The sequence below is a fragment of the Triplophysa dalaica genome, chromosome 1 (genome assembly GCF_015846415.1).
Source record: "Triplophysa dalaica isolate WHDGS20190420 chromosome 1, ASM1584641v1, whole genome shotgun sequence".
Lineage (NCBI taxonomy): Eukaryota > Metazoa > Chordata > Actinopteri > Cypriniformes > Nemacheilidae > Triplophysa > Triplophysa dalaica.
Genome location: NC_079542.1, coordinates 33,911,267 through 33,924,800, shown reverse-complemented (window position 1 = coordinate 33,924,800; position 13,534 = coordinate 33,911,267). Strand labels below are relative to the sequence as shown.

Genomic DNA, 13,534 nt, shown 5'->3' with positions numbered 1-13,534 from the left:
AAACAATGAGATAAGATTGGAGGTGTTGGTTAGAGGCCGTCCTATAAAAACTGCTTTTTCATGAAGGTGTTGTGTGATGAAAACCATGCCTTCACATGTCAGAGCTCCTTGTGTAATGCTGGGACGGGTTACGAAAGCGTCTCTCAAACCCTGATGTCCATCAGACCATCAGATAATTGTTTGGAAATGGAGAAAACTCTGCAAAGTGCAGTGAATGCAGAATGATTAACAATGTAAAGAACAATTTAGCAAAAAACATCTTGTCTAAAGTTCGCTGAGCAGCTCCATGTTCCAAAGCCCTAGCTGTCTAACGCACAGCGGACGGACGAAACCAAGTTAAACTGTTCGGATAAAACACCAAAACAAGCGTGGAGATAAAAAGCTCAATCCATTCCAGCTGATCTCAGCTGTCAGGTACGGTTGAGGACCATCATGGATTGAGGCTGCTTGACTTCTTAGAGGTCAACGGAGCATAATACCATCCACGGAAAAAAGAATACTGAACTCCCATGTGTATTGGAACAGTTTGAAGGAGACTTTAGAGCCATCAGTCTGCAAAGTGAAGCACATTGGAAGCCGCCGTATTCGACGTGACGGCGACCCAAAGTGCGGGAATAAACCATCGACACCTGGAGCGACCCACATGATTAACACCAGACATCTCAAGAACCCTCCTGCGATTTGTGAAGAGGAACGGTGAGAAATCTATTACAAGAACCAGTTGATGGAGGTTAAACAGGCTTTTAGTGCATTCTGTAACCACGATACTCATCTGGAGCCTTCACCTCCCGCCGCCTGCTTTTAACGTCCCTTCAAAATGCCTTGTGAGTTATTTTGTGCTCTGAAACGTTTTATAAAGTGACACCGGTTGAAATCAAATCAATTGGAGTTGATCAGACAGTGTAATAAAGATACACAAACTGCTTTTAAATGCTGCCACTATTGCATTATTGGCTTCACACAGAAAGGGATTACGAGTAAAAAATAAACAATAGAGATGCCAATCTAGAGAGAGAGAGAGAGAGGCAAATATAAGCAGGTGGGTTCGTTTTAATAAGAGCACATCGCATCATAATGCTTGTTTTTCGTATCGTTTGAAAAGCAATATAAATCATTGCCAACCGAACATCTCTTTGATTTATTTTCATCCTGCGGGGTAATGACTCAATGTTTTTCAGCTACACAGTGATGATGGGAACAGAAGAGGTTATGCATTATGTTTGGACGTCCTGCCCGGAACCGGGTTTGATTTAGAGAAATCGAGAACCTTTTTCATACGTGTAATACTGCTTCCTGAGAGAGAGAGAGAGAGAGAGAATTTAATCGTCTTCCTGTCTACATGAGCAGCTGTCTTCTTAAAGGCCCATTACACTTCTGCAGAGTCACACACTCCCATTCATAATATTTCCTTAAAAAAAACTTAAAAATCCCTAGTTATGAACTCTTAAAAAAAACAGTAAAAAGTAAAAATTGTAATCTCTTTTTGGAAATAAACTCTTCATATATTTTGTATATATAGATATCGCGCACTGTAAAAAAATATTGGAGTCAACTTAAATAATAAGGCAACCTATAACAAGCACAATTTTTAGTTTACTCAACAGAGACTGAAGTCCATCCAACTTAAAAAATTAGTATAATTAAGTCTACCGACTGAACAACAGAAAGAAAATTTTGTGTTAGCTGGACATAAATACAGAATACAGATTTGTTATTTAAAAATGATAACAAGTGTATTTGTCTTTAACTAAACACAACAGGTAACTAGCAGTAACAGCATATATTAAGCCAGCAAGAGCTAAAACACTAATCTTTAACAGAGCAACAACTTAGAAAGACAGAATTGAACATGCTGAAATGCATCGTGAGAACTTTCATACTCTTGCAATATTGTTTGTTCAGATTACTCTGATTTGTAAATTGAGCAAACTTTCTGATGCCTTTTGGCCAAAAACTTAAGAATCTAAGTCTAGTCAACGAAATAATTTTGTTAGAAACATGTGTAGGCTAATTTTGTTCATTTGACTCCTTTAACTAGAAATTCTATGTTCCAGTTACTTGATTATCTTTGTAGGGAAAACATTTTGCAAGTTGGATTTTTTCATACATATACATACCTGTACTGGCAGTGGTGCGTGTTACACTTGCGAATCTGTGGCGCTGGTCTGTTCTCAATCTGACAGTAGCTGTCGTTCACTTGGCTCATGGTCTTGTTGAGGATTCTCATGCATGATACCACAGTCCTTCTCTCACCTGAAATGATAACTAGCATTAACAGCACATCATGAAAGAAACAGAAGACTGAGAGCGTGAGCTGTAGACGCCGGGTAATTTAATTTGACACGATTAAAAGAGTGCATTACAGAGCGTAGAGACGAGATAACTAGATGAGAGATGCTTATTCTGAACACTGTGCAGGTGTAAAGCAGAGGTGGGCATATCAGGATGTATGCTTTGGGGATGGGCAGGGAAATGAAGACATGTCTTATAATATTAATAAAATCCCTCAGAAGAGCCAAGGTTCCCCTTTGAGAGAATGACTAACGTCTACGGTACACGTGATTAATCAAGAAATGATAATTTGCTGAAAATCTATCCAGGATTTTGGATCTGAATTCCCTTGGTGTGATTATTTCAAAAGGACAATAAAGATTCTAGTCTAGTTTCTGCTGAATTTTAACTAAATCAAACCTCAGGAGTGACAAAATCATCTAACATGTGACAAGACTCATGAAAACATAAACAATACTTTTATAACTTTTTCTAAATACATTTGGAAATATAACTGCCGTGCTGCTTAAAAGTGAATCTGAACTGAAAAAACACAGAGCATCTTTTCAGTTATTTTCACCTGTTCACAAATTTTCTTCAAAAATGCAAATAGAAAGAATAGGTTTATTACAAATTTGGGGGAAATATTGTTAGTACTTCACAGAAGGAAACAAAACTGTTATCAAAACACGTACCTATAAATTGTAAATTCAGAAAAACTGAGCAATTTTGAAATGTCTCTAAGTGATAGTTCGCCCAAAATTAAAAATGATGTCATCATTTACTCACCCCTAGTCATTTCAAACCCGTATGACTTTCTTTCTTCTTCAGAACAAAAAATAAGATATTTTGAAAATGTTGTTAACTGGCACCCGTTGACTTGCATTGGTTTTGTTTCCATACAATAGAAGTGAACGGGGTCCAGTGCTGTGCGGTTACCAACTTTCTTCGAAATATCTTCTTTTGTGTTCCTGGGGAAGAAAGAACATCATAAAGGTTTGAGAAGACAAGTGGGTGGGCAAATGCTGACAGAATTTGATAAACTTCTATATTTCATATGCCACAAAATCTGTGGTCCCCATGAATCCATCTTGGGGCCCCCCCAGTTTGAGAACCACTTGTCTTGGGTCTTTGCGGTAGGTTTACAAACTAACCATTAACAATGTTAGTGTTTATATTTAGGAACTGAACTGTATTGGCTTAACTACGCGACTTTTGCTTTCATCAGTATTTTCTCTGGCATTAGAGAGCGTCTCTACTGTTAACTCTGCCAAAGATATAATAATATCTTGTCCCCCAATATAGAGGCAATATTTACCATTACAGCAAAACATTTCTGATTACAGATAAGAATATGAGGGGTTGTTTAAGTGTTGTTTAGCTGGAGTCATGACCAGACCAGTAATAGAGGAAACACTGAACCTTGAGCTGCACACTTCATTTGCTTGGGCTCCGAGTGACTGAATGCCAGACTGCAGGATTAACAGTGTCATTCATTAAGTGTGGTTTAAAATTGACCAAAGCAAACCTTGAGCAGACAAGAGAGAGAAAGAGAGAGAGAGAGAGAGAGAGAGAGAGAACCGGCGAAGGACAGAGTACCGGAGATTCTGTTTCATAACCTGTGAGTTCCCTATCTAGACAACACTATAAGATTAGATGCTTCATTGTGCTCATTTCTAAAACCTCAGTTGTAAAAAAAATTTCAAATGAGGCTACAACCCATGTTATTACTATGGTTCAGCATTCAAAATAGTGGAGAACAGAACCAATACTTGAGGCTTAAAACTCACTGAGCTGTGTCTAGTTAAGATACAACCGTCCTGAAAGCCTGTCCCACACAATTCAGTAGATAGTGTTCAGTGGATTAGACGGCCTTTAACAGCGGTTTCTATGGCAACAAAGACTTTTACCCCACTAAGAGTAGAGTGCACATCTACACAATGCACATCTCCTAAAATAGTAAGCTGATGTATTGAAATGAGACAGACCAATGCCTTGCACTGTCGACAACCACATATTCATTTTCGCTTATATGTACACAAAGAAGTTTTAAAAGACACTTTGTAAAACAAATTCAGTGTGTTATTAAAATAAATAATGGGCAGTGGTTATGTTCCAGCCAGTTGAGGGGCGTAGTGAGTGTATTTGCTACAGACTGGAAAACATCATAAGAGAACAGACTGGAACTTTGCAATAGCTGATAATGTAAAAAATTGCTTTTATTGACCGATTCTAATTATCGGACAATATGTCGATGCATCTCGAATTCACTTGTTGCTAAAAGAATGTTAATACTTTACCTTAAAATTACACTTTACACAAACTTATGGTTAAATCAAGTTATACTTATACTTATCACCAAATAGGGATTGTTCATCAATGATTTTCATTAAAAAATAATATGTAAAGAGTTTGGTTCCAAAATGTTTACCTTGATTTTTCAAAAATCATGTTTTTATTGGCTTATGTATTTTAGGGCTGTGCAAAAACATTGATACAATCGATTTTTTTTTCTAATCATGTCATATACAGACGGCCAATAGTAAGTGGAAGCGAGCATGGTGAAAAATATAAGACCTTCTCATGCCTGCATCAGGTTTTGGGTAAGTTTTATTTTTATAGCTACATTTTAGTCCTGTCATTTTTCGTCAACGATATTCCGTGCTGATAGAGTTTTAGTTGTCCTTTAATGGCCTTACTTTTCGTCTCGTCTTTGTCCTGGGTAAATGGTCGTTGACGAACATTATTTTTGTTAATGAAATGAACACTATCATGGAGTATTGTGTTAAGTGAATATTTTATTCCAAAAAGACAAAGATATTTATTGTGCTTTCACGGATGTGACACCAGCGCATTTACAGCACGAATGAACCAGGGGTTTTATACTGCCCATGTTCATTGTTTTAACTGTAACGCACCACAAAAGCCAAGTGACCCACCTTATTCCCCTGTGATACCCACTTGAGGGTAGCAATCCACAGTTTGGGAACCCAAACCTCTGATCTAAAGGTCCTTGCATCGCACATCATGGCCATTCTGCAGAGGTAAGGGATGTTTTTACACTTATCCTTACAGAAAACCCAAGGTGGTGCACAGCATGTTGTATTTCTAACTCTCATTTTTACATTTTCAACTTAAAGTATTGCAATTTATCGCAAATGTGTATCGTATCGAAATACATAGCAATATATTGTATCTAGACCCATCTATTGTTATGTATATCGTATCGGGATGAACTTGCCAATACACAGCCCTAATGTATTTATTGTGCTTGATTGTGTTAGTTAGCTGAATTTTTTTGAGATATTATGGCTCAAATCATAACAAACTAACTCCAGTTTGATTGATATTAATTGGAATGCACAATAAAAAAACATGATTTTTGAAAATTAAAAACAAAGTTATCTGGTTTTGGAAACAAACTCTTCATTTATTATCAATGTGTCTCTTATTCTAACCCCTATCTTGAAGTGCGACGCAACAATCCCATTAGAACAAGCTGTGAGTCTCATCACTGTGTCCGGTGTAGACACAGTGTCAGTTGTTCAATTAAATGTCATTTAATCAAGTATAATATTTTTAATATTATCACTACTGGAAACCTTAAGCAATAGAATATTACTATATACCAGAACGCAAACACACTTTTTTTCTTTAAAAAGATCATAAAAGTGAGATCCATAAAGTTGAATATGCAGCTGGTGTTGACAATTCATATCATTCATCATCAGTACAAGTAATAAACACACAAAACTTTCTTACTTAGATCCAATAACACATCTAAAGTGCTTTAAAAACAGATGTACAGTAACTTATATGCTGATGCAACATCCATAGACAATTCTCAGCCGCAATTACCCCACAATTCACAGCTATTAGGAAGCACTAACCCGCTGAAATGAAGGAGTAAATCAGTTGATAAAAGCGTGCTATTTTAGGTGATTTCATTTTGAATGCACGCTGGTGTATTGTAGATAAAGGTCTCGAGAGAATGAACTGTCACAGTCGGCAAGCCTTTGAAAATGAGACCGACGTCTCTTGGGTTTATTTTATGCATGCGGTTGTCATGTTGCTCGGTCTCAGGTTAATAACAATTCCAACGCACTGAAGAATTGATGACAGATAATACAGAGCATCATTAAAGTGGTGTTCATTCAGAAAAATCCTTACGTAAATAGTTTTTATTGTAAAAATAATTGTATTGTAACTGTTAATATTTGAATGCACTTTTATTTTACATTTTTAGTTTTTATGTTAATTTTATTATGCACATTTTTCACTTTATTTGTTTATATTTACAGTATGCTGTTGTATAAGATGAATGTGTTTTTATTTTAGTTTTACTTTTAGGTAATAGTTTTAGTGCCTCATCTTACATATATGTCAGTTTAGTCCCCATCTAGACAATATTTTATGACTTAAATTAAATTTAACGTTTGAACAGTTTTACTTCACTATCATAACCTTGAAGCAAAACAGCAGAGACATTCTGATAAATAAATAATTCATTTGTGTTCATCTCAGGAAAGAATGAAATACAGATTGGAGATTATTGTTAATAAAAGTTTGATTTTTGAACTGTTCCTTTAACATCTTTCATTGGGTGCTATTCAATAACACTTCCACAACACATTAAAGCAAAAAGCATATGTTTCTTTATTCTCAAGTACTTTGATACCATTTTATTTCTCGTTGAATTCTCATACCACTGTTTATTGATTTTTGGGCTGAGCGTCACAGAAACACAGCTGGACAACAGACCAGCATCCCGCATGCTTTCTATCGACACTTCATCGTGGCCTCCGTGCTCTTAAAATGAAACTAAGCTTTTGGGTGAAGTGACAACTTTTGTAGTAAATAGGAAGTATTTTTGGAGTATTCCAATGTAGACATTGAACTGAGACGATGCTGTGTCTGCATACATGTATGTAAGGGATGATCTGCAGGGGATTGTGAGTAATGTGTGCAGACACTGACCTCCGCCGCATTGCACGGTACAGTCCTCCCAGCTGCTGTGAGTCCACAGGTACATGTGTTTGGTTACTTTCACCGTCTCGCTGCTCTTCTCTTGCGACTGATTCAGAGCTACAGTGTACTCGTAGTGAATCCCGTACGTCTGATCGTGAAACATAAGAACCTGCCAGCAGATGGGACAACAGTTAGATCAAGAGAATTTATTTCTGGAGAAATCTACAGCTTCACTAAAAAACAAGAAGCAGATGGCAGAAGTATAGCTTCCTGACACTGGTTTTGGTTAAAACCCACTAAACTTTCTACAGATGCCTGTGAACAAGCGTGAGGTCAGATTCCAAGCGGCAACCAAAATGCCAGAAGATAAGAAAGATCCCTAGCATTCATTTAATCTATGTAATCGCTTCCAGTGAAACGATCAAGAACCTTCATCTGATGAGAACCAGAACATCTCATTTCGTTTTTTGCTGATAATATGTATGCCATTTATCCTTTGGACAAACCAAGAAAAACCCATGAACTGTGTAGTATAGGACAAATAAAACAAGCCCTTGTAAGATTAGATACCCGGAAAGCAATATACCCCCTTGGCTTCTCAGGAACCACGCAGAAGATTTGGCAGCAGTTATAGCACATCTGATCAATACCTCACATGAAGTGGGGATTTTACCAACTGCATGGAAAGAAGCTAATATATGTCCAGTCCCAAAGGTTATCTGACCACATGAAAAATCTGACTGGAGACCGATCTCCTTATCTTCCTCTATTGGTAAAATACAAGAAAGGTTTGTGTTGAAGAAACATATGCCAACAGTTCTGAATGAATGCTACGATCAGTAAGCTTATTGGCTAAACACAGCAAATGTTTTGGTTAAGAACATGCACACATGGCTAAGGGAGACAATTTCTCAACAAACAACTACGGTCCGTGTTGTGTTGGCAGATATGTCAAAAGCATTTGATGGAGTTAAACATGCAAAGCTTTTTCAGTATTTAACAGTGCTTAACCTCTGTCCACCGTTATTGGCTTGGTAGATTAGCTACACAATAGGAAGACAACAAAGGGTGGTTGCAAAAGGTAAAAGCAGTGAATGGAAGGTCGTGAGATCAGGGGTTCCTGAAGTTGGAGCTGTGTCACCATAACTGTTTTATATGACCCTGGATCACAAGTAGCACAGGAACTTTTCAGTAAAAGACAAAAATACATTGTATTGGTCAAAATTATCGATTTTTCTATTATGCCAAAAATCATTAGGATATTAAGTAAAGATCATGTTCCATAAAGATATTTTGTAAATTTCCTACCTTAAATATATCAAAACTTTATTTTTGTGAGTGGATGGCCTGCCACAGTGACCCTGATTAACAACTTCAAAGGCCATTTTCTCAATATTTTGATATTTTTGCCCTCTCAGATTCCTGAGTTTAAAACAGTTGTATGGAGCCAAAAGGGGGTCATATATATTTGCAACAGAAAAAAAATATTTGCAAACAAAACTTACATTTTGCAAATAAAAATAGGCTATTAAGCAAAAAATTGCATCTTCGCAAGTAAAACTTAAGAATCTGCAAAATAAATTTTAGTAAAACAAAACAAGAATTGTAAAAACAATAAATCGGATAAAATTATGGTGTCGTACAAATATCCTACAGTATTTATATTTAATGGGGAGGGTGCACGCATATAGTGACAATCAGGTGACAAGCATGTGGCAATAGGATCCATGTTGACTTCTGCACTGGTTCATAGAGTGAAGTGAACCCAAAGATCCTTAAGTTTTACTTGCGAAGACGCAATTTTCTTCTTAATAGCCTATTTTTATTGGCAAAACTATTTTTTTTTCGGTTGCAAATATATATGACCCTACTTTGGCTCCATATAGTTGTATCTCAGTGACAACTCGTGAAAACTCATTTTTGGCGACTCACTGGTAGTGTATGCAGACGATATTGCTATATCACAGCTAAAAGACATTGAAATAGACAAAAAGATGGAAATGGAGGCACTTGCTTAGGAAACTTGGGCACAAAATGAAAAAAAACCTGTCGAAATAAGGATATGTTTTGCAAAAAATCCAGCGCAACCACCACCACTTATTCTGGGAGGACTCCTGCGGTGTCACAGTTAAAATACCTGGGGTCTCTTGACAATCAATCAAAACGGAAATTCTCATATCGACGAGTGTGTAAAAAAGGCATCTCAACGTTTCACTTTCTGAGAGTTTTTGCAAAATATAGAGCTGATGATCTAGTCAGTATGTACTGCTCATTTGATTCGACCCAGTCTGGAGTATAAAATGTGCTGTTAGTAGGTTGCACAATAAGGAAAGCAGCTTCGCTGGAAAGAATTCAAAGGAATATTATAGATATAATAAGTCAAATCTAAATAACTAAAGCAAAAAACAAAACTATTATGTATAAAAAATGTTGTTATAGCAATGCACTGAGATAAGTCTTTTTTTGTGATGTTATTTTTTTTGGTCACATATACATGTGAAAGTATACATGCCATACTTTTCAAAGATTCACTAATAATAAAAAAGAAATGATAATTCTATTAATCAAATAGTAATCTAAATAACTAAAGCAAAAACAATAATTTATAGTAAATTGAGGCACGAAAATTATTATCAAAAATTAATTATTTAATTAAAAAATTATATATGAATATATGTTAAATCATTATAATCAAATATAAACCTAATCAATATAAAAACGACAAAAGGGCATAAAATAGCTTAAAAACATAAATAAAATCAATTTTTTTTACTATTCATATTAAAACGAAAAAAAAGCAAAACAATAGTCTGAGGACTCTTTGCTGCTGACTTTCCCATTTTTTAACCAAATTATTTAAAAAAAACATTATTTTGCAAGACTGCATCTCTTTAATCATTCAAGGTCAGACAAAACCCTCAGTCAGAATTCCCAGCGCTGACCAGAGGCGCATTACCAATTTAGCTCAAATATTCTAGGTGGGGATGTAAACACCTTCAAACCGTTTGAAGTCAAGCATTTGTGTGCTGAAGCAGTTCTCAGCGGCTGGCATCTTCTAAAGCTGGCTTCACTGCTTAATTGTACTATTAAGGTTCTCTCAGGACTCCTTCTGGCATTCTAGACTAAACAAACCTTTTTTCTTTTAACTCTTTGACTGCAGGGGGAGGGGAACTGGAGATTATGCACCCAATCTCTTAGTCTTCGAGGGTTCAGGAAGATATTACCTGGAACAATGTGCTAAGAAGATTGCATTTCATTTGATAACGATCTGCAATGCGTTACCAAAGCCCTAAAAATGACGTCATGACCACAGATGATGTCTGAGCAGGCACACGGGGAGGAAAACCGTTCCAGATGTTGGTGAAGGTGAAGGCAGCAGATTCAAAACATCTGCATTATTACTTTCAAAACATCTCAAGCGTTCTGTTTTGCGTTCATTTCATATATTTATGTTGGATTAGGCGGCAAGTATGTTTTCCAAATATAAACAGGCATCTTGTATTAACCGTTATTTGAAAGAAACAACTTGGGAAAGACTCCTTTGTGGTGAGGAAAAAAAGCACTGTTAAAATAAACATGAAATCATAATTGACCAATTTACTTGGCAAAAGCAAATAACTTCTTATTGGCTGCAATATGATATCAATTTCCAATAAATTATAAATTAATAAAATCCTACGCAAGAAAAGTCCTACAATTTCTCTTATTAAGCATCTTGTTTCTATCGTAATCATGTCATTAAGTAAAATGGGTTGCAAACTGGCATTTCATGTTGAGTTGTAAAGCACACCTCATTAATTAGAATTAGATGAAGAACACGGTGTCCCCCAAGGGTGTATGTTAGGACCTAACGTTCTTACCATTAGGTGGAGTGGAGTCTTGGTGGGTCCCTTGGCAGACATCTTTTCCCACAGTCCTCTCCTCACATAGCGGACCGTTGTGCCAGCAAGCTCAAACTCCCCTGGCAACTCGATTTTCCAGTCATTGTTAATGGATTGCTTGCTGGAGTCCTTCAGAGCTAAACCAGCCAATCAGAAATAAAGAAGTACATTCATCCAAACGCTAAAGCATAACAACACCAATCGAAACTGATTATACCAAATATACCAAAATGCAGAGGGTTTAAAAGGCGAGATATTTTTAATAAATGCTTTCTACAGTAAAATAGCGATTATCAAGTGAAGCATGTTATGCATTCTGGCCTTGTCCTCTTCATGAAAGAGACAAAATATTGTATCTTTGAAACCAGCGTCGTGTTTTAAAATTGTCTGATGGCATAATATGTTCAATAGGAATTATAACTGAAGTACTTGTTTTACATTTAGTGGTAACCAAACTCACTCTTCAGCATTAAGAACCTCATTTTTCTCAGTCTGTGATTCATGACACATGTCATTTTTCATAACGTGTAATCAAGGCAATTGCGTGACAACCCTTGGAAGAAGAGAAGTCTATTTAAGAATAAGGAGTGTGAAAAGTATTTCTGTTTTAAAATTGGATGGCGAGACATTCAATCTAAAGTGGATAGAACACTTCAAATTGATTAGAATGGATTACATTACCATAAATAAAACGCTGGACAAATCCGATCCTCGTTCAGTTGAACAAGATTTACATCAAATGAGTTCCAGTAAGTAGAGTCAATCTCACAAACCCAGTCAAGATCATGTCTGGGTGATATTTCTAGCCATATAAACTATAGTGACAAGTCATTAGGACTAGAATCTATTTTGTCTTTGTCATAATCCAAATTAGGTGTACTCGTTTTTCAACATCATTGTGCGGATAAAAAAACAATAAGGAATATTTTGAATATATATATATATATATATAAGGAATATATATAACTCCAATCTGCTTGTGTGTTACATCATTAGCGTGTGTGTAGTGACATGCACAGTCAGCGCAGTAAAGAAATTTGTCACGGTGTAGTGCAACACCTGCCAAAGTCACCGTGTAAAACCATTATCCAGCTTCTGTTCTGCCGAGTCTAGCCTGAGATGCATGGCGAGGCGGTTCAGAAAGCAGTCGTTATGGCAACAGCTCAAGTAATTACCCAGAAAGCTATGGGACGGCTTGTCCTCCACAACTTTGATTCGCCGAGCTCCCACCGGAATGACAGCTGCCTCGATGTAACCTTTGAGGAGGAATGAAAAATAAGACAGGAAATGACAGCAAGATGGCTGGGAAATGAAAGATTTAATGACGATGCACGTCACTAATGTGTGTGCACCTTCACATAGCATTCAAATACATCCCATTGCGTTCTCCCTGGCCAATCAGAGCAGACTCTTCAAGTCTCAATCATAACCAAACCGTGCAAGGCTAAATTGTCCTTTTTTATACCAAAAAACTGAAAGGCTTATAGACCGTGAAGCTTATATTGAACTCTCTTGTATCTTGATTTGGACATATTGTGGTCAGCTCTGATTGGATCCAGGACATTTTCCTCTGAGGTGCGCACACCCTCTCCCCTTCCAACACACAACGGTGCCACAAAGTGTCTGGGCAGTAATGATAAAACAAATCTCCTGTTGTTTATATACACAGCGGCCTGATATAAAATGGGATTTTCCACATGGGGTATAAAAAAGAGGACAACGAATAAGAGTGTTGAAGTTCACACATGGTCGCTGGTTCTTTTGTATTGCGATGTAATTGCAATCGCTCCGTCTCATTTAAAGAACAGAACTGGATTGTCAATATGACCTCCGATGTTCTGTTGTGAAACTTTATCAAAGATCTTCGGTACACTTGAGATGAAGTGCTGTGACCCGGATTGAGATGAGTTGACCTGTGGTTTGGATGCTTGCTCAGGAAATATATTGCTTTTCTTTACTGTCCCACACTTACTGCCCACGCACCTAGTCAATATTTCTTCTGGCGGGATCACTGACATGTGCTCACTTCACCGCCAGCCCTACAAACCCAAACCACCCGACCTTCCACCTCCATGTAAACGTAAACCACACAAACCTCAGAACAAAAACACACACGGTTGGACTTACATATGTTCAATATGGCTTTGTTTTAAAAAGTAAGGTTTCATTGATCCCAAAACTAAAGAAAGAAAAGTGAGTGATAGATTTTCTGTCAAGAGTTTATTGGCCTCTCCTGGAAGACGGAGAAAGTTTGAGGGAATGTCAAAAAGCATTATTTTAATATTGACTTTTCTAAAATGCGCAAGTAATAGTTCAACCACAAATGAACATATTGTCATGGGTTATTCAGCATCATGTCTTTCCAAACCGGTTTAGTTTTCTTAAAAAAACACCAACGGACACTTCAGGCAGAA

The 13,534-nt window shown here is 36.9% G+C and overlaps 1 protein-coding gene across 2 annotated transcripts in view; it reads right to left on the bottom strand.

Moving 5' to 3' along the window:
• adamts17 (ADAM metallopeptidase with thrombospondin type 1 motif, 17) overlaps positions 1-13,534 on the bottom strand; it is an 84,137-nt gene that overhangs the window by 19,081 nt on the left and 51,522 nt on the right. For both annotated transcript variants that reach the window (XM_056737265.1, XM_056737325.1), the window contains 4 exons: positions 12,296-12,376; positions 11,100-11,257; positions 7,249-7,408; positions 2,118-2,253 (listed from right to left, as the gene is read on the bottom strand). In XM_056737265.1, coding sequence (XP_056593243.1) covers positions 2,118-2,253; positions 7,249-7,408; positions 11,100-11,257; positions 12,296-12,376 — 535 coding nt within the window. The remainder of the gene's footprint in view (positions 1-2,117; positions 2,254-7,248; positions 7,409-11,099; positions 11,258-12,295; positions 12,377-13,534) is intronic.